This window comes from Paramormyrops kingsleyae, chromosome 15 (assembly GCF_048594095.1).
Source record: "Paramormyrops kingsleyae isolate MSU_618 chromosome 15, PKINGS_0.4, whole genome shotgun sequence".
Lineage (NCBI taxonomy): Eukaryota > Metazoa > Chordata > Actinopteri > Osteoglossiformes > Mormyridae > Paramormyrops > Paramormyrops kingsleyae.
This window is the reverse complement of record NC_132811.1, coordinates 14,983,131-15,003,634: the sequence shown is the minus strand read 5'-3', so window position 1 is coordinate 15,003,634 and position 20,504 is coordinate 14,983,131. Positions and strand designations below refer to the sequence as shown.

At 43.1% G+C, this 20,504-nt stretch overlaps 1 protein-coding gene across 4 annotated transcripts in view; it reads left to right on the top strand.

Moving 5' to 3' along the window:
* nr5a2 (nuclear receptor subfamily 5, group A, member 2) overlaps nt 1–20,504 on the top strand; it is a 45,027-nt gene that overhangs the window by 15,166 nt on the left and 9,357 nt on the right. For all 4 annotated transcript variants that reach the window (XM_023804630.2, XM_023804632.2, XM_023804631.2 and 1 more), the window contains 2 exons: nt 11,046–11,165; nt 15,022–15,169. In XM_023804630.2, coding sequence (XP_023660398.2) covers nt 11,046–11,165; nt 15,022–15,169 — 268 coding nt within the window. The remainder of the gene's footprint in view (nt 1–11,045; nt 11,166–15,021; nt 15,170–20,504) is intronic.

Sequence of the window (20,504 nt, the reverse complement as noted above, 5' to 3'; positions counted from 1 at the left end):
GAAAAACAACGCCCCCACCCCGACAGCTTTTCAGAGCACCCAGGCTTAATTAGTTCTCCTACATCCATTGTCCAGCTGGAGGCTCAACAATTAGTGATGGGAAGGCCAGCGGGGCGGTTGAGGATAGGTTAGCCCTAGCAACTGAACTGGCTCGTGATTGAAGTCTTCCCAGCAAAAGGACCAAGTTATTAAAGAAGGATAGGTCACTGATGAAACCGGCTATCTGTCTAATGTGCCATTTTCTTGCAGTTTACATGCTGTTTGGGTCTGTCATTGAAGGTGCAGTTAGTTATAAATTACACAAAAAATAATATGATAAATAGGGATTTGAATAAATGTGAAATTGCTTGATATGTTTCTGACTCGTGACCTTGCCATCTATTCCCAGATACATAAAATGTTGTTTTGGATCACTTTTACGCTTTCATTCATGGCAAGTATGTTGACTTATAGAGGTGACTTTACTTTTTTTACCTGGAAAAAATAGGAACATTAATGATAATTTTTAAATGGATATAAAAGCATAATTAATCACAAAGGTTATTGATTCATTGAAATATCTTAGCAATTTCATATCTTGCCTGCATATCTTTTAACATCTATGCACACATGATTCTGTTTAATTACTGTGTGAAAGAAAATGTTCCCTTAAGTACTGCGTACTATATCTTCCACTGTTTCAAACACCAAAGATGTGGAGATCAGCTTTATTCATGAATTTGCCATTCAGCAGTGTCCTTGAACAGAAATTGTGCTTGATTCAAAACATTTTTTATTTTTCTTTGGACATTACTCAACATATTAAAGGGTTCCAGCTAGCAATTTTAATTAAAGTAATGCCACAGTAGATAGATTTCTTCCTGCATCATTTTCTATCATCTTTGTAAAGTGTTTAGGTAGATACCTTGATTCATTGACTGAAACATTCAGACTGACCTCAACACTGAAGTTTATGCCCCCTAAATAGCCACAATTAGCAGTGTAACTAAGCGTAAATCCTTTAATAAAATTCCTAGCTGTAAAATGTAAACAGAAAATCCAAAAAGTAATTTTGTATTATATTAAATCTGTATTATATTAAATTTGTATTATATTATCTACTAATTAACTAAAAACGTAATAATGTTTCTTATCCCAGAAAGATAAAATTTTATTGGTAGTAGTGTGGCCCATTATAAATGTTAATATAATTCATATGTTCAGGCAACAGTATAATCCAATATTGCATTCCACAGATTTTATTTTCATTGCTTTTTAATAACATGACCAATGAGATGTAACCATACACAAGTAACAGCATTCCACTGGCTTAAACCTGGTTAAAACTTTATGGTTACTTTTAAAGATAGTTACTGCAAAGATACAGCTGTTTTCATTATGTAATTTTTCTGGTCTTTTCATCACTGAGGCTGAAAAAAATGTTGTCATCACATTTTATTTATTTAATGATAGGATCAAATACACGTCATGCGAAAGATTTTGTATGAAAAAATGGGAAATGTATATGATCACCAGCTAGATTCTTCAACAGCTTTACACAAACATTTATTGTTATTATTAGCATAGCCAGAACAAAAGACTTTTCCTGACAGCAGGCCTGATTGACAACATACAGAATTCACTGATATGAGGCCAGAGCTGGATTTACATAGAGAAAAAACATTACTTTTTTAAAAATTTAGATCATAGTGTCAAAGTATAGTCCCATGCTGCTTTCAAAGATTTCGAACATTCCAAACATCTCGTCTCACGTTTTGGAGCTGAGCTCTTAACTGTAAATTTTAATGCATTTCAGCTCTGGCTTGTTCCAACTGCAGGTGTAAATGTCCATTAAAGTATATTTTATGCATTCAGTTTCACGTTTGGAAAGCATTTAATGGAACAATGTCGAATTAAAGGAGAATATTTAAACTCAGAGCACTGCAAAATAACTTAAATTGTTATTGCACATTAACTTGGATTTTCAAATCCTGTCTGAAGTGGAGTTCTCGTAATTTAGTTGTAAAGCAGAAACATTTCATTTAAAAACAAGATTTTTAGTTGTTTTGGTTGTTTAGGTTAAATATGTCAGTTAAGGATGTGAAACTTGATGAAGGTCTGCGTCCCAATAGGATTCTGCGTGACGCCTTTAAAACCCAGTGTGTTGATTTTCTTGTTAAAGGCAAATTAAATTTGGATTCTTTATGGCAAGTTTCTTTTTTTTGTGCCAGGCTTGGAGTATCTCCTCACCTGTGGTGCCAGCAGAGCAGTAAGTGTGGGGGAAACGGATGCAGGGAGCTACAATGCAGGGTGTCACCATCGTGGCGGGGGTTGCCATGCAGAGCTCAGCCTGCGGTGAGGCTGCTGTGGGAGCAGAAAGAACATGCTAGGGGTGGTGATTCGTTCCCAGGGCAAGCCCTTCTCTACCAGGCATCTGCCAGCCATTGTTTACGGACGGTGCGTTTGAGACGCACTTTTTCCGCTGCTTCCACAACACAATAGGACACGAGGAGGACCTGCGCTAAGTACACTTTCATTGTACTCTTGCATTTTGTTTTATTTTTGTTTTGCCTATCGTAACAATCCCAGGTGAATTCACCCGCTCTGTGTGCTTGGTCGAGAATAAACCGCTTAGCATGTAGAGCCGATAAAACTCAACTGTGCAGATCCCAGAAAACCAACATACGTCTCCGGTATTTATTCTGGTCCTTTCATGACTGTTGGGGGACGATCTTGGATTATTTAAAAAACGGAGCGGGAACGACAATACCAGACCAGCCATTAAGTGAGGGCAGACTGTATTAGGCCTGATTCCCGAGTCTGCACCCAGCAGAGAGCCAGGGCCTTATATGAAAACCAGCTGGTGCAGAATCCAGAGACACCCCCACCCACCCCCGCCCCTGACATCTGCTCTGCCAGCACCCCCTCTTGCTCCATCATAGGATATTTCGATATCATAGATGCCCCCCAATACTGTACCAGAGTTTACAGTTCAACTCGCTTTATAGTACAGTTTATAGCTAGTTTGCGTAGTTAAATGGCCAAGTGTCGTCTTTCCAGCATTCTTTTGTGAAGAGTTAGAGTTGCCTCTTCAGGAAACGTGCTTTGCTCTCCCACCTAATTTCCAGGGTTGCTGGGTTGCTTATTGTGGATTTAACACAATGCTCCCGAAAGAAAATTAATAAGCCGTTATGGCTGCGATGTGCGGACTCACCAGCAGTATATATTCCCCGGGGCTGTCGCTGAGGTCACTCGACACACTTCTGACAAACGGCGCCCGGGGTGTCTCCGAGCGCCTTGGCAGAGATTTGTAACCGCGTCCCCGCTCCATTGCATTTGAATTATTCCGCAAGCCCCTCACCGCCTTGCATTAACGCCCGCGGGGGGAAGATGAACAAGGGAGCGGGGAGGCACCAAGGGCAGGGGCGGCGTCGTGAAGGACAGGGGGAAACAGGTGGAAGGTTAATGGCCCTGGACTGGATCCACCAGCAGCTCAGGCTTGATATATGGGAGCCGAGCCCACTGCAGGCATAGGCTTTCAAAGATATATTATTTCATTTCAGGAGCAGCTTTCTCATCCTTGCATTTGTCCACTGATAGATGATATCCCACTGCCCTGGCAGCCACAATTGGAGATGGCGTGTGAGTTTTCCTAAGGCCTGCTCCTGTACACATATATATTTTATTATATATACCATTTTGCTTAGCTCTTTTTAGCCTCCTCATAACATACTCCTCTAGGCCAGACTTGAAGCTGTTTATTTGCAGCTGGTATCTAGCAGTGATAGTTCTTGTTTGATCAGGAAGCAAGCAGCATGCCAGGGGGAGCTGAAAAAATGCCCTTATTCACATGTGATGGGCTGAAGGGTGAGATGAAAAAAGTTCTCTGGTAGGTCTTTGTGTCACATCTCCAAAAAAGGTGCCATCCGTCAGTGCCGTTCACTGTAATGTCAAAACCGGATGAGATGGTTTTTTTGTGCCGCCTTAACTTTGCTGGGTAATTGCTTCAGTCTTGCTGTGGAATCTTGCAGCACCCCTTTCCCCTTCCTGCTGCCGGTTCGGCATGGGAGAGCATCTTCAGGAGCCCCATCCCGTACTCCTGGGAATTTCCCCCGGCTGGAGGAAGGAAACGCATGCACTTGTTAAAAGGAAAGATTTAAGGCCCGAAATTCTACAGAGAGACACGAAGACATGGAGGGGGAGCACTGGTGAGCCAGAGCCTCTGCTCATCCACTTGTTGCACTTGATGAGGGATAAAAGGCTGTCATGAACTACAAGTTCCCGGCTGCGCGCTGATAGACTCATCCTGCCAGAGCCGTCCGCGCCGTCTTAACCGAGCTGTGGTAATGGGGCCTCCATTCCGACCACTTCGGGGAAGCAAGATTCGTCCCCCTCCACAAATATCAAAGTTGTGGAATTCGCATTTATTGCCCTCCGCCCCCCCAAACGTAAAAACAAAACATTGACGACACGAGCCACTGCTTAGCGGCGATGAGGGTAAAAGCCTTTTCTGATTGTTGTGTCATCAGTGCTCTTTAAAAGCGGGAACGCTGGGCAGGTCCGCTAATGGTTTTTTGCGCCATCCACATTTTTTTTCTTGTGCTGTGGTGAAGCACAAAAAAACAATCAGCAGTGGTGGAGGGGTGAGGGGAGATTAACAAAGTACATCTTTGAGCTCGATTTAGAAGACAGGTTGCTGCCAAATCAGCAAGAGCCGGGGGTCTTTTTTAACGGACACCTAAATGGAATACGCAGAGTACGTTTCCAGCTCCGCCTTCCCCAGTAACAGCACCATCATACAAAAGCCATGATTCGTGCTTCCAGGCTGGCCTTGTGTACTAAATTAATTTTCAAGCATTTAGGAAGGTGATACATACACAGCAATTGCACAAGCTGGTTAGTAATGATGACAAATAAGATAAATAAAACGAGATTATTTCAGATTTACAACTCAAAGTCCCATTGGTCACATGTCAGAGGAGTCTGTTTGTTTGCTGATGTTGTCATTGTGTCTGTTGTTGATGTAGAATGACAACATGCATGACTTTATTGCTCCCAAGAATTATTTAAATGGTTCATTTGCACCAGAATGAAATGGTCAGTGTTTTGTTCTGGTTATATCGTCACCCCTTTGAAAGGTCCCACTCATTTTTGGGAACATTTTCGGGAAATGGAGTGATAAATCCTACTCAGTTACATGGTCTTGCGATCGTTACATTTACAGTTGTGCATCTTCGCATTTCCTGTCTTTATCTATTGTGGTCCTAAACAGGAGAGTTGGAGCTAAACGCCGGCTTTTATTCTCGGTACACCTCAGAAATAGGGAAAGGGAATAATTGAGCAGAGAGCATCATAATTGAATGAATTGACATTTGTTTAAATGTTAGTTTATTGATTTTCCCAAGCTGACCTGTCTGCCGTAATTCCGCATTATTTTAGCTAACCTCACTCATTTGCGTTTAATCGAAGTCAAGGCGGCGGTTGCTGTATTGTCAGCCGGTTTCATAGCGGGCTGTCAGCAGCTGTCTTCTCGGCTCTATTTCTGGAACTTATTTACGGCCGTCTATTTTGAACTGGATGGGCCGAAAGACAATAGACGAGCAACGACGCCGGGGCAGTGTGAGGGAATAGGTTTTCAGGGGATGCACGCTTGCGTGCGCCGTTGGATTTGCACTCTGTCAACTGACATCTGCTCCGGCCGGGTAACGTTATATGCGAGTTACGACGGACAGAATTCACAAGGCCCTCCGTCAGAAAATGTCTTTAACACAGTTGCTGAAGTCAGACAAACCACCTGTTCATTACTTCATTTTATATTCTTTATTTTCTTTTTTTTTTTGCATTCTAGTGGTCTGCTCAGAGTACAAGTTGGCATAGCATACCGTTTCCATATACTGATCTTTTAGTGTTAGACATTACAACTGTTAAAGCTGCATTCCTTCATAGTGGACCCTCCTGAAAGAGCTAAATGACTCTTTTCATGAACCTCGAAAGAATGACCAAATTAATAATTTTGGACTTTAATGGTCATCAGGAAGCCCTCTGGAAAAATAATGAAACTAGTTAAACGCTTCTGTAATTCAATGTCAGTTGGCATTGAGATAGTTATTGTTGTATACTGTATATTCCCCACAATCTTCCACTTGATGGATGGATGGATGGATTTTTTTGGATTTTCTTTGACTTAAACACATGTAATGCACAGAATCTTCCAGTGCTTCAATTAAATACATGCATAGCTATATATAATAAAAATAAAGTTAACATTAGTGGTTCTTATTGTGTTTCTGAATATAAATAATACAGGAAGGAAGGAAGATTTTACCGCTGTCTCGTCAGATGTGCATACGCGGAAGAGTGACAGAGCCATTTCCCCGTGTCTGTCAGCATGCCGGACAAACACACCAAGAGCAAGGTGGTTCATAAATTCAGGAATTGAGTAAAATAGCTTGTGGATTCACATTCACAGCTGTGCTAATGTATAGCAGGGCCTTGTAGATCGCATGCTGTGGAAAGATCAATACTTCCAGTCTACCGTAGGTGTACACTTTATCTCTGCAAGGCATAGTTTCCTCTCTGTATTTTGGGTTGGGGTACTTCTGGGACATCCTGCCCCATGGTCTGATGTCCAGTATATTACAAGACTAATGTTCATCTGAATAATTGATTAGCCCACATAGTTTCTGATAATTAGTCGATAGCTTCTTAGCTTTCTTATTCCCAAGATCCTTTGTTGGCAATTCAGAGACCATTTTTAAATAATAAAGAAAATATACCTGACAAATTGTGTTGCTTAACACCAAAGATTGGATTGTGTCTTTCCAAGTGAATGGTAGAAATACATCAATCTTTGCTTAAAGTCCAGCACCTTCAGTTTCCTTATTTTATTGTTTCACTAGTAAAAGCTTTTCATAATTTTTTGCCCTGTTTTCCGGTGAACCAAGTAAATATTGTTTCTTTATTATTGCTTTTGTCCTACTTATCTATCATCAAGACCTATGAGGGGGAGGCGTGTTTATGTCCTCCCGGAAATCGCTAGTACAGCAAGACTTTTATTTTCTTTCCCGTTTCTTCATTTTCTGTGCTGTCGCCGGACATATACACACCGAGCGTTTTCACATCTGTTACCCGCTCGAGCGCGTCGTATGTTTCCTACTGAGATGACCTTGAAAACGAATATTTTTACTCCGGCCTTCGGCAGACCAGAAAACTTTCGGCAAGAGCTGTTTCCATTTACCGTGTAACGTAATGGCTAGGAAGGGGGGACTGTGGGGGAGCGACTGAGACGATTAGCACAAGGGTGGTCATTTAATATGGCAGAATGTTGATGTGGCATAGCGCAGTGCTGGGGGAGGGGGTCGTTTTGGCAATGAATATGACTGGCATCGCAGCAGATATTATTATTACAGTTCTGCCTATACTAATGCAAAGATGAGGTTCCTAATGAACAGAATCCGTTTTACAGGTCAGGGGTTACCCTTCTGGGTCTGCTAATGCGGTCACTGTGGGAACTGATCAATCTCCATGCCTTGGTGATATCGATCAGGCTGTACATCATACTGGCCCTACCAAAGTCCACCTCTGGACCGCCCGACCCCCTTTCCCTCCACACACACACACACACACACACACACACACCCCATCAGATTGATGCTCGCTGACCCTGTGGAGCCAATAAGGGCCTCCCACTGAGGCCAGCTTGCTGATTCACATTCGCCACGGCAACCGGCCATCCCAGGGCCTGCGTTTACTAATCTAGCACCACGCGCACCTGTGCCAAGAATTACGAGGCCTTATAAATCCTCCCAGTTGGACGGTGGAATACCATTTGGTTTCATTTCACAGATAGGAGAAGACCTGGCTATGGTCCATCTAAAGCCCTGAGTTTTCTAACCAGCTTGCTCCACTGCTCTCTGACAGAATTACATTTGTAGTAAATTATCACGTACATCAGTGTAAATTTGTCCTAGTGTGTGGCTGAGTGGGCTCCTGTCCTGAAGTATATTCGCCTCGTGCCGTCTTTAAGTTTACCATAAAGACATGGTTAATGACAAACATGAACTCCTTTCATTGCAACTGGATGTATATTGACACAGTTCATGATAACAAACCACAGGGGGCCCCAATAACAGTGCCATCTACTGCTGACTCTGATTACTGACGGTGATTAATCAGTTTTTTATCTATTATGTTATACATAGCAGAAAATATTTGTATTCAGAAAAGTGTATATGAGGCTTCTCAGCAATATGCCAGGGGAAGCCCTTAAGAAAAATAAGGATGTCTGGAGGTTACCTGCTAGATATCTCAGCATGCTTGTGCTTCATTGGAGGTGGAGACAATGACAGTGTCATCATGCATTCCATTCATGGTATTCCCCTGTTATGCATCTTGGAATAGGCTCACTATGACCCAGGACTGAATATGACTGGATGGCAATAGAAGAAAAAATGGGCTGTGATCTATATTGTGCTTGCTCTGCAGACCTCTAGGGGGAGCAGTTCAGACAAAGAATGATATTGCTGTGGTGAACTTATCAGTATACAGTAGCTAGGCTCCAACAGAGGCAGTGAAGCAGGGTCATTTATTTCATGATAGATTAACAAAATGACATTAAAGCGTTAAAGTTTCCATTAAGCTAAGAACTTTCTTCTGTTAATTTAGTCTTTTACTGCTGATAGTGGAATTCAGTTTAATTTACCAGGAGTTTGTATTTAGTAGGAAGATAGCATGTGTAGTGCTTTGTATACTAATAAGAAATATGTATTTCCATATGGCTTTGATATACAGTTAGGGAATAATTATTGTTACATTTTACAGCATATTATAACTGTGAATAATGGATGGTTATATTATCGTTACAATTTGTGTCATAGTGTATCTGAAACAGTACTAATTAATTTCCAGCAAGTTCAAATTCTATCAAGCTGGGTCTGTTAGTGTTCCTGCATTGCGATGAATGATTTTGTGTTTTTGAATTTTTAATTACATGTGATAAATTGTGAAATTAAGTTGCGCTAACTACTTATATGGGCTGTTTCCAGTGCCTCCTTTGGGAGGGGCTGAGAGGGCTGGTGGGGCAGAGTGGGCATGCTTACCATTAAAGCCCTGTCATCTCAGCATACTGACAGTACATACAGTATGAAGGCCATGATAGCGGTTTTGTCGCCCTCTCAATTTCATCTATGCCACCTTCCTTGTCCTTTTTTGTGAAGGGCCTTTGATTGCAGACCCCGTCCCTGAATCGCAGTCTTCTGACGCATGCTTTGAAAACTGGCCCCATCATTGCCTTCGGCCCCCAAGAATGACACTGGTGGCACAGATCTTCTGACATAAAAATCACTGTTCACGTCTCTCACAGCAGGTTTTCAGTCCTTCATTGCCACGCTGCACTTTTGCATATGTCAAAAAAAAACCCTGCAGATTTAGACTGGCTTCATTGTAATTGTTTTCTTCAATTGTTATATCTTACAAATGTTTCTGACTGGTGTGGCAATCAGAGCTTCATGGCTGGTAGAGTCTATTAAGGACATCCACAAGACAACATCTACTGCAGTTTGAAACAGTCCAAAGGACTTTATGTACACTCGGAAAAATTCCAGCTGAGATTGGGCAAGGTGTTCTTGGTGTCTTGGTATCTCTGGTGGACACCCTCCAATGTCTTACTCAGCTTTATTCCTCAAGTTCGGTTTTGAGCAAAAACTGTAATGTTAAATGTTATTGCGTTAAGGTCCCCATCAATAAAGTCGGAGCTGCATTCCCTTTCCCAAACACGCCAGCCAAACACTCAGTGTATTTTTTTCTTTTTTGTTGTGACTGTGAATGATAAGCTTCTTAGAAGACAAAACAGTTATCGTTACAAAAAAATTTGCATATTTTTACCAATTACACAACAATTTTCTTAGTTGAAGAAGTTGTCATTTTTTATTCTGAGGTAGTATTGGTCTTAGAAAACACAGTTTATGTTTTGTTTTTTGTTTTTAAATAAATACCATGTCACCCACAATCCACTGGGCCATTTGCTCTGCCTGTTGCAAAATGTTGATTTCTAACTCTGGTGTTTGGTGACGATTGTCCCTGTCTGGCACATATATAGGGGCTCCAAACAAAGGGGAAATATAGTTGTTTTTTGGTCCAATCTGTGTTTACCACATACGAGATAACGGTATCAGCAGAGCTATGTTTGTTTTGGGGGCAGAAAGGGGGTAGAATTCTTCATTTTTCCTCATTCTCCTGCCTACTCGCGTCCTCATTCGGATATGGTATGTAATCATTAACGCGGAGAGGTATGGGAAACAGTGGTGAGGACAATGACCAGGTTTATCCGAGGCCCTACGCCCCACTCTCCTGCCATGGGGTCCAGCATCTCTCAGCACGGGGGGGAGGCTTGGTTTCCGGCAGAACATTTGCAAGCTAATCATTATAAATACTGGATGATTGTGTGGTGTGACGAGCAGATAAATTAACACCAATGAGAAGTGAAGGCCTGTCCCGCGATGAAGGCCTGTCCCTGAGTGAAGGCCTGTCCCACTAGCTGCCATGTAGCTAGACTCACAGGAAGGGAAAGGTTTGCAATGCTTGTTGTGCTTCGTCTTCGTAACACAATGTAATGGGACCCAAGGCAAGAGATCAGCCAGTGGGAGTCAGCCAGCAGAGGCTGAATGAAAATCATGAAACAGAAATTTAAAGACTCCTTAAAATAGAACTCATTAATTTAACAATCACACATATATTTTTACTTTATGTATGCATTTCATTCTATGTGCATAAGCCTCACAACCCTCACCAGGGCAAGATTGATAGATTGATGGATGGATGGATGGATGGTCACAGAATATTTTACTTATATTCATGCATAAGAATATATTACCTGAGGAATGGAATTGATCTTAACAAATGACTTGGGGAAAATACTTTTTCTGTGAATAAGATGTGAATGAAGCTCTCTCTATATATACAGTACTTGCATATGTGTGTGTGTGTCTGTGTGTGTGTGTATATATATATTGGTAACAGAACCATGGAACAAACATAACCATGCGGTTTCTGATGTTCTTTCTCGGCAGGTTGACGACCAAATGAAGCTGCTGCAGAACTGCTGGAGCGAGCTCTTAATCCTCGACCACATTTTCCGACAAGTGGTACACGCCAAAGATGGCTCCATCCTCCTGGTTACCGGTCAACAAGTAAGTCGTCTGACCGTATGGAAATGGTGCCTCTTAAACACCCGCAGAGAGAGTTAGTTTGCGCTAATTCGTGATCTACTGCTCCCCAAATGCCATCAGTGCTCCATCAGAGATATATCATCTTATTCTGTGGACAGAGATTAATGTGGTGGCAATAATCAATTCTGCATTTTTTTATGGGGATCGTATGAGAATATGAGTCAAAGAAAAAGGGATTTGCCATCTATCCTCTGGAGATGTATGGTTTGCTGGCTCTGTGCCTTAGGGCCAGCTGAAGAGCTCCCTTTCCAACCAAAGACCTTATAATGTGTTTTTTTTTCCCAGTCATATTTCAACAGCAGTTTAAATAGCTGGCTATGGATTCTGTCAGTAAATATGCAGCTCTGAACAGCTAAATTTTGAATGTTGCACAACGCGAATCATACCTGTAATAGAATCTTCCATGACCTTTCAGCAAAACAGCTGAAACTCCATAACATTTCACGTGTGGAGATGAACGCACTTGGGATCTGAATGCCGACAGATTTGCGAGCAGTCAGAGGACTGACATGATGTCTTTGGTGGTAACGTTTGGAGCGGAACCGCAGTCCCTTCAGGCTGGCAGGGAGGGCATTTTGATCTCATGCATTCCTGGCATGGGACGAGGTCCCCAAAATTGCAAGACACCTCTTTCTTCTCTGTTCTTGGGGGGGCAGGGGGAATCACAGAAATGCTGACTTTGAGGACAGAGCTGCTTAAACTCCCCCCTCACCCTGATACCTCACCCATCACCCATCCAACCTCCATCATCCGTGTCTGATAAGAGGAAGCTGTCTGAGAGGCGAGAGCCAGCAGGGAGGAGATACGGGGGAGCTCAGACTTATTTGCATATTTTGGTTAATGAACAGCTGCTGTTGAAGAGCCTGTAGGGGACAGGGGACACATTCAAACACATCGTTATGTCTGATTATTCTCTACCGGGCTGGGAGTGACAGCCACCTCAGACCAGAAGCTTCCTCCTCGGCCTGGAGGTCCATGCGGTCTCAACTTCTCGATGCTGCGGCGTCGGGTGGGGGGTACAGAGAAGAATAGGGGAGGCGTAGCTAGTAGGATGGGGAAGAAGGAAAAGTCAGTCGCTCCGATTCGGATAGTTATAAAAATATAGAATACTCTGTTTGGGGTGTTTGGGTAGAATAGAGGCCATAAATGTTACTGCCTTTGTGAGATTCCAGGGCAGATCTGAGCATGTTTGGTAACAGTCCCATGTAATGGAACTCTCAAGCCACTGTCATTTATTCATCAGCGGGAAAATGGCCCCAACCTCACCCCACACCATCCCCTCAACCCTCTGTCCGATTAACCATCAACAGCGTTGCTCTGTAAGCCCATGGCTGAGAATGTGCTAGAGTCGAAATAGATTTCACTCACTGTTGAAATACTGACATTAAATATGTTCATGTAATTTAATAAATGCTAAATTCAGAGGTGAGATTAGACCTGGTAATGGATTTGACCTGTATGTCAGATGAAAACCCTCTTTACAAAACCATTATTTTTTTAATAGTTCTGATTTATATCCAGTCACTTGCACTGTCCTGCTCGGGAATCATAGTCACTTCTTGACAGGTTTATTGATAAACAGATGAAATCAATTTGCAAACACTGAGAGTGCAGAAATTCCAGGTAGGACATGGCAGTGTGTTTGCAGCACATTTAGTTTGACGTGGTATATTTTCATATGACGTGAGATATATGTAGCGAACACATTTACTGTAAATCTTCAGTGATGGGTGTTTCATTGTAGAACAGGAAGTAATTTGAAGTGGGAAAGCAGGAGCTGTGTTTTTGTAAGCATCATTATTTCACACACAGTAGATTTCATGTAAATTGATTATCAGTCAAGGCAGACGGGGGCAGGGGGGGGTTCCTCTTTTCACTGACTCATAACTTTTTAACGGCCTTAAAACAGAGAGCGCCAGGTGAGAAACAGACCGAGCATTCCATCGGAAGTCTCAAGACTAGCTGGAAAATTCCATATATCATATTTACACGATAAACAAATTCCAGTTGGGTTGATTTTTAATTGCAAATGCTGCACAGGGGACCATGTTTTGATCAGGAGGCTCTTGCCAGCCGCCTTCTAGAAACTCAAGTGCAGTCAATTATGGTAATGAATTGTCAATAAATATAAAAATTTAACGCAGCCTGCTAACAGTGAACGGCAGCAAAGGATTTGCCTTCCAGACAAATTTGCTGCTGTTGCAGATTTTAAATGCCCCTGAAAGTGGAGCTGAAGAGCATGGGACCTGGATGGGTGGGGGACTGCAGGCACCCCCGCCCCCTCACGCCTGGCCTCTCGTGTCCAGCCATTTCGGGGGGGGGGGCAAAGCTTTTGTTCATCTGATGTTAATTAGCGTGTGGGTCCAATCCGTCTTTCCAATTGTCCAATGTGCTGATAAGATAGAGGGCATGTTGCATAGGCCACGTGCGAGCCTGTAACACCAATGAGCTTTGAGATCAGGTCGAGGAGGAGTGAGCGAGTGGTCAGGCAGAAGTCAGAGACAGAGAAATACCCCATTGGGAAGTTACGCCAGTCATGTGACCTTTCTAATGTTTATTTGTATAGTGCACAGAATATATGTTTTGGCATGTACTCAATAGGAGAACGCCCCAATGAACAGAATCCGTAATAAGTACATCTGAATATATATTAAATGTGGAGGATTTGAAACATTCTCGGCTTTGGTGGCCTTGTCAGGCTTGAGTTTGAAAAGAAACGTCCTTGAATATGAAATTTACAAAGACCCTGGAAGATCCTGAATGATTTTAGAGCTTTGCTTGCTTAAAGGAAGGAACTTCTGAAAACATTAAGTCTTCTAATCTAGTCTTTTAAATGTAAGATCAAAACAAGCTCAGTCAAAAGGAGGTTTCTGAGGACCTCTGCTTATCACCGTAGGATTTATATATTCTCAGTTAGGCCTTTTTTGCAGAAAACGTGTAGCAGAATGTAAATATGTATAGCAACGTGATGGTAACAAGCGGCATGGAACATTCATGGAGTAAAATTATAAAGCATTTGCAAAATGCAATAATATAAGTATCAGTGTTTCTGGACCGTAGCTAATATGCATTATTCACATTCACCAAAAATTAGCAGTATTTTGTTTTTCTGTAATTTATGGACTTTTAAAAAAAATATCAGTGACCATTGCAGAATTGTTTGATCAGCAAACACAGTGGACATGTATATATGTTATTTTTGGCCCTTCCATGTTTTAGAGACTTTGCATTTGTAAATAAAATTTGTAAAACAGTGACCGGTGACCACAAATGAAAGTTCGCTTCATGTCATGTTTACCCTGAATGGTTCCCTTTGGACTTAGAAGACTGGGGCTTCCACCATCTAGATTATGATTCCCACAATTTATGAAGGTTTTCCTGTGGCTTGATTGTCTGTCAGACAGTGCTGGGGTTAAGGGGTTGGTTGAATCCCAAGCACTACCTTCCTGTTGTACCCATGCTATGGTTCCTGGTTTGGAAATGCATACAGCCAAATTAGCAGGTGAAATGTAGAACTGTAAGTCGCTCTGGATGAAATCACCTGCCAAACTTCTACAGCAGTGTTTCCCAATCCAGTTCTGGGGGACCCACAGACAGAGAGCAAAAATGTGAACTGTGGGAGGGAGCAAAAACGTGGACCGGTTCTGGGTGTTCAAGGACCAAGTTGGGAAACATTGTTCTACAGTACTCCCCCGCCCCCCCCCCCGCAGTAAACACGTGCAAACGAGAGTATACATCCTTAACCACTTGCTGCTCTGTGGGGATGAGGGATGTTGAGATCCCTTGGTTTAGCAGCTGACCCCTCGCCCTTTTCTAGGTGGACTACGCTGTGATCGCCTCCCAGGCTGGAGCCACTCTGAACAACCTCATGAGCCATGCTCAGGACCTGGTGGGGAAGCTTCGCTCGCTGCAGTTTGACCAGAGAGAGTTTGTCTGCCTCAAGTTCCTGGTGCTCTTTAGCCTGGGTGAGTACATGCTGGGAAAAACACGCACACACATACACAGACACACACACAAGCTTCTAATTATATCTTTGTGGGGACTCTCCATTCATTTCTATGGGGAAAGCTCTAATTCCAGCATGATGACCTTAACCCCTACCCAGCCCTAACCTTAACCATAAGTAACCAAACAAAATATGGTTCAAGTTAAACCTTCACTGTGTTAGACTAGGTGGTCATATCTAGCAGCATCACTAGGCAAATGTTCAGAATCGTGACCCAGAGGTCTCGTGTTGTCCGATAGTATCAGCTGGCATTTCAGTTTGGACTTAACTTTAGCGTACAATATTATTCTAACAAAATCCCTTTTATTCTCAGCTATCATTCATCACTGGCTGTATCATTATATTATTCCCATAATTTCATGCCGTGTTAATGTACCGTAGCTCATTAAATCTCCATCAGCCAAGTCCAGTTAATGTATTGAGCAGACTTGGCTATGGGCGTTGCACTCCTGTATCGTAAACCTAAAGTCAGTGGAGTTCCTGGTCGTTGATGAGCTGCATGATTCATTAACAGAGCACACGTTCGCTTGGCAGGATTTAGGGGTAGGGGCTCGACTTGGGCTCAAGCCTCCGTTCTACTACTTGAACCCGATGCAATCGCTAGAGGACCACAAATCAGTCAGTCATTGAATCTCAAGGCAGGTGGAAGAGTGTACTTACCCACCCCATGTGTCACTCAGAAGTAAAGTGTAGTGCTTTCCTGTGTTGGCATTTTCCTTGTAGTTTGACAGACTTTGCATTTGCTTTGTCTTATTTTATCTGCCCCTCCCCCTTTTGAGGGTTGATTATGTAAATTATTTTTTTAGATATAAAAAAAAAAATGAAGTTCTGCCTGCAAAATGTGTATCGCCTGTGGCGAGTTTCAGGCCTTAGTAGCTGAGCCCTCAGACGCCTGGGCATGCATGCTTGCTTACATATATATATGTATATATGTGTGTGCAGTGCAGTGGGGACCATTTCTCCTGGATTCTTAGCATTCAGATTTTTCACTTTTGCATCTATTTTCATTGTGTTTTGTCTCTGAAATCTCAACACCTTCAGTTTCTTTTTTTTTCAGTCACTTTGACCATGTCAAACGTTTCCAAAGAAACTGAACAGAAGTGTCACGTCATAACAGGAAAATTAAGAATTTAGTATGTGAATTCAATGACCTGTCATGGCTTGTTAACATCACACCGTTCAGTTCATAAATTATATTTAAATTGTTGTATAATCATGACCCTAACCAGAAGAGAGTTTTTAAAGATGGATGGTTTGGTGAATGACTGAAATGTACAACAGTTGTGCCCTTAGTTAAATAACTGCATTTTTCGCTTCATAAAAGCAAAACCTTTCTGCCTCATTATAAAGGTACCATCAGTCAAACCTGAAATAGATGCATTTTATTTTAAAAGCAGCAAACATAGCCAAACAAAGCCCAATCCAGCTTCCAAACACAGTTCTCATGCACACAAAGACGTGTTACAGACATAAATTCCCAGTGTCTGCCTCGGAACTCAATGCTTCTTCTTTCCTGAGCTACACAGGGCCAACCTTTTTAACGGAAATCAAAATCACATTCCCAATGGCTGATGAGCTCTCAGCTCCCCTCCCCATCTGTAACTTGGAGCAATCTGCCGGGGGGGGGGGGGCACTGTGATCTGTCAACATCAGCCATCAGGGGGGCCTCTTTATAAAACCGGGTGTCAATACAGCAGAGAGCGAGTGCTGGTAGCCCCTGGCGTGGGGTGGTTGTGTGGGGGTGTGGGGCTGTGCCTCTGCCTGTCCTGCTGCATTTCAGAGAGCCAGTGTGCTCATCATTTGGCCTCAAGAACCTCAATCCCTATGCATCTGAGCACCTAGACAAAGTCTTCTTCTTCTCCGTCAAGTTTAAAGCTTTATCAGTGAGTAAATAACGACGCAGCACACATCAATCCACCCCCACACCAGGCCCTTGGGCTGTGATGGCCCGACACACGCCTCCTGTGCCACTGACCTGGTGTCCTGGTGTCCCCCTGGGCACTGACCCCCTCCCCATGAGGGCTGGCATTCTCCCTCTACACCACACTGCTTTTGTAACAGTGTAACAGTGCAGCATGAGTACTGGGGTACAGATGTGTGTTGCTGTATTTTTTTGTCTGTGTGCATTTCTGTATCTCTGTATGTGTGTGTGTGTGTGTGTGTGTGATAGAGCCTATTTGAATTTCCCTTTATTCCATATTTCTGTGAGTGATCTGGCTGTGCCGACATGCCACATGGGAAAGCTGATGGGGTGGAGTTAGATGCACAGTCACCTTCATGTAGCCCCCACCTTGATGTAGTCCCCCCTATCATCTGAGGTCAGGTCCCGTCCTGTGTAATTTTCAGGAGAGCGGCATGGTCTTGGCAGAAGGCACCCCCCTGGTTTCGTAAGCATTCCTGTCTGGGGCGGGTGGGCGAGCACCAAACAGGTTCAGCGACTTTTGCTGACAGGGGCAGAAAGCCAGGCGTTTATTAACACCCATTCATGTGCCATTCTGGTTTTCCTCACCGGCCTGCAACGCCGCCTCACTCATCTGTTTTTCTAACCCTCGATGACCGAATAAAGCACAGCGATAATGCTGGTCGGTCATAACAAACCGGGCTTCTGAATCTAGCAGAATCGTGGAGTTCGGAAAATTCTGGCCTACATTTAAGCATGGGGGGATGGGGGGGGGGGGATTAGTCGTCTGGCAGATCTTCTCATTAGCATTTTCATCCTGTGAAGCCCGCGCCCTGACCGCAAAGGGGTCACCTGTCAATTTGCTGAAACAACAAACTGGAAGCGCGTTGATGCTATTAAAAGGGAATTTTCCTCCCTCCTAAAATGCTCGTTTCCAGATGAGGGGGTGGGGGGGGGGGCTCTTATTAAGCAGGCATGCCTTATTTCCCTTGTCAGAATCAATGAACTTATCCTGTGCCTCTGTGTGTGTATGTGTGTCGGGGGGGGAGGCAGTAATAAGAGGATTGGTTAATACTGCACGCAGATATTCACTTCCTCAAATGCGTGAAATCATTTGGAATTCGGCGGAGATTGATTAACATTCAGAGGCTGCAACGGTTCAATATTTATGCCTCCAAGACCCAGCCGGGGCAAATAATGGGGCGCGGAACCGCAGCCACGTCTTAATTAAATGCAAGATAATAGGACCGGGTTTTTTTAGCGAGCCAAGCACTTTGGTCGTGACGGGCAGTAAGTCACCCAGAAGCCCCCCACGCTCCAGGCTGATCGATAACTGTATAAATCGGGGGGAACGGGGGGGTAGCAGAGGGTCAACATGAACGAGGCAGTCAGGGAAAAGCCACAAACTGAATGAAAAAGATGCGATTTAAAATATGAGAAGACTCATCACATTCATAAACACAAACTTATCATCAACTGGACATGGGCAGGCAAGGTATTCCCATGGATGGTGTTTATTTTCTAGGATTCAAGGGATTTATTTGTCACATGCAAGACATACAGTTCAACTATATAACCTGCAGTGAAATGCAAGATGACCAACTCCACCATAGTAAGAATTAGTGAAAAGCACTAAGACATAAAGTAACACTATTATAAATATGTAATGCATAAGGAGCAGTAAAGTTACTGGGAATAAAGAGGAAAAAGGAAAACCAGATATGTGCAACAGAGCTCCAGTGAAGGGCCTGGTGCATGAGTAAGGAGCAAATGTTTAAGTGCAACTGTCAATTTAGTGTTAAGTAGTCTGATGGCCTGAGGGTAGAAGCTCCTTCTGAGCCTCTCAGTTCGCATTGAGAGACAGCAGAAGCACTCTCCAGAGTTGTACCAAGTTCTGAATCAACGGCAGCATCTACAGCCGTAGACTTTATACCAGTCTTCTAAACACAGTGAAGGGTCACTTCTGTAGGGCAGCTAAATATGCTTGTAAATGTAAGGGGCTTTAAACCCAGAACAGAGAGAAACACGGTTTTCTGGAATGGATCTATAAAATGAAAGCTCCCCTTTTGATGACATTAATTTTAATAAGACTCCTTTAAGCCATCAAGTAGGCTATCTGCTTCTTTTTACAGCTTTTGGGTTGTCTGAACCTGATTGCGGTCAGCTTACATCTATAATGTTTCACCTGTCAGTGCAGTGTGAAAAATGAGGAAATGACAGACGTATAATGATACAACCATACCATCCTTTGAATATATAATAACGATTGTAGACATTCTGTAGATGATACTGCTCTAAGCATGTGGACCGTAGCTTCAGCGAGTCTCTGCCGTTCCCCCGGCTGCCGCTTCTCGCTTGTAACCGTGGCGACGTGTGGCGGCCACTTCCAGAACGGAGCGCTGATGAGGCTCTGAAAGGCTTTCAGAGTTTATCAGGCTTTAAAAGCCTCAGAGCTCCACCACATCCTGCAGCACCATGGCCGGCGATTGCAATTAGGTCCTGAGTCTTGCTAAACCGTGGACGTTGATCATTTGACCTCAGACTGCATCCAGAGTATTGAATAAATTCTGGCTTCTCCCCGCATCTCACACCATAACACTTCATTTATAGTGTTACTGTGCTTTTTCTTGTTGATGTTTATTTCTGCCCAGATTTCCTTTTCAATTCCGTCCTCCTTAAAAACCTGCCGTTACATCAGTAAGTACAATTCCGGATTGTATCACGTGAATTAAATTTATTGCCACTCTGAGCCACACAAATCCCATAGAGTATGTATAGGCCCAACAAGTCCAGTCTGCAGTTTCTCCATACAGTTTTCTTTTTATTTATCCTTCCGTGCCTAGAAATATCCGAGAGCAACTTCAACAGAATTATGTTCTCTAAACTATTCTTTAAAAAAAGGAAAAAAACAGCTGTCCTACAAGGTGTGATTTAGGAGATTGTACAGGATAGTTTCTGGTGATAAGAGCACCCTGTACACCCTCTCTGTCCAGCCCTTATTACCCGCTGTCAGTTTATGATAAAACATTAGAAAAGCAGAGGTACACTAGCAGTTACTGTTGTATCGATTCCTGGAATGGATTCTGTGATTTAGTGTCATCCTGTCCTGTTTTTCCAGATCCTCTAACTCCTATTAAGCTCTGTCCTATGCTTTGGCTATTGATGTATCAACATTAACACTTACAAGCAACTACAGGAAATCAATGCTCAACTTTTATTACTGGTTTGCGTCAAGCGCACGGCACCTTTTGGCAGAGTGTGTGAGGCCCCCGAAACAGATGTCATGATATACTCCCTGAAAATATCACTCATGTGTATGGGGTGAACTGGCGGCGGGGGTTTCCAAGTGCCCTTCTGTGATGGAAAGCTGCTGAGGAAAATCATCTCGCATTAC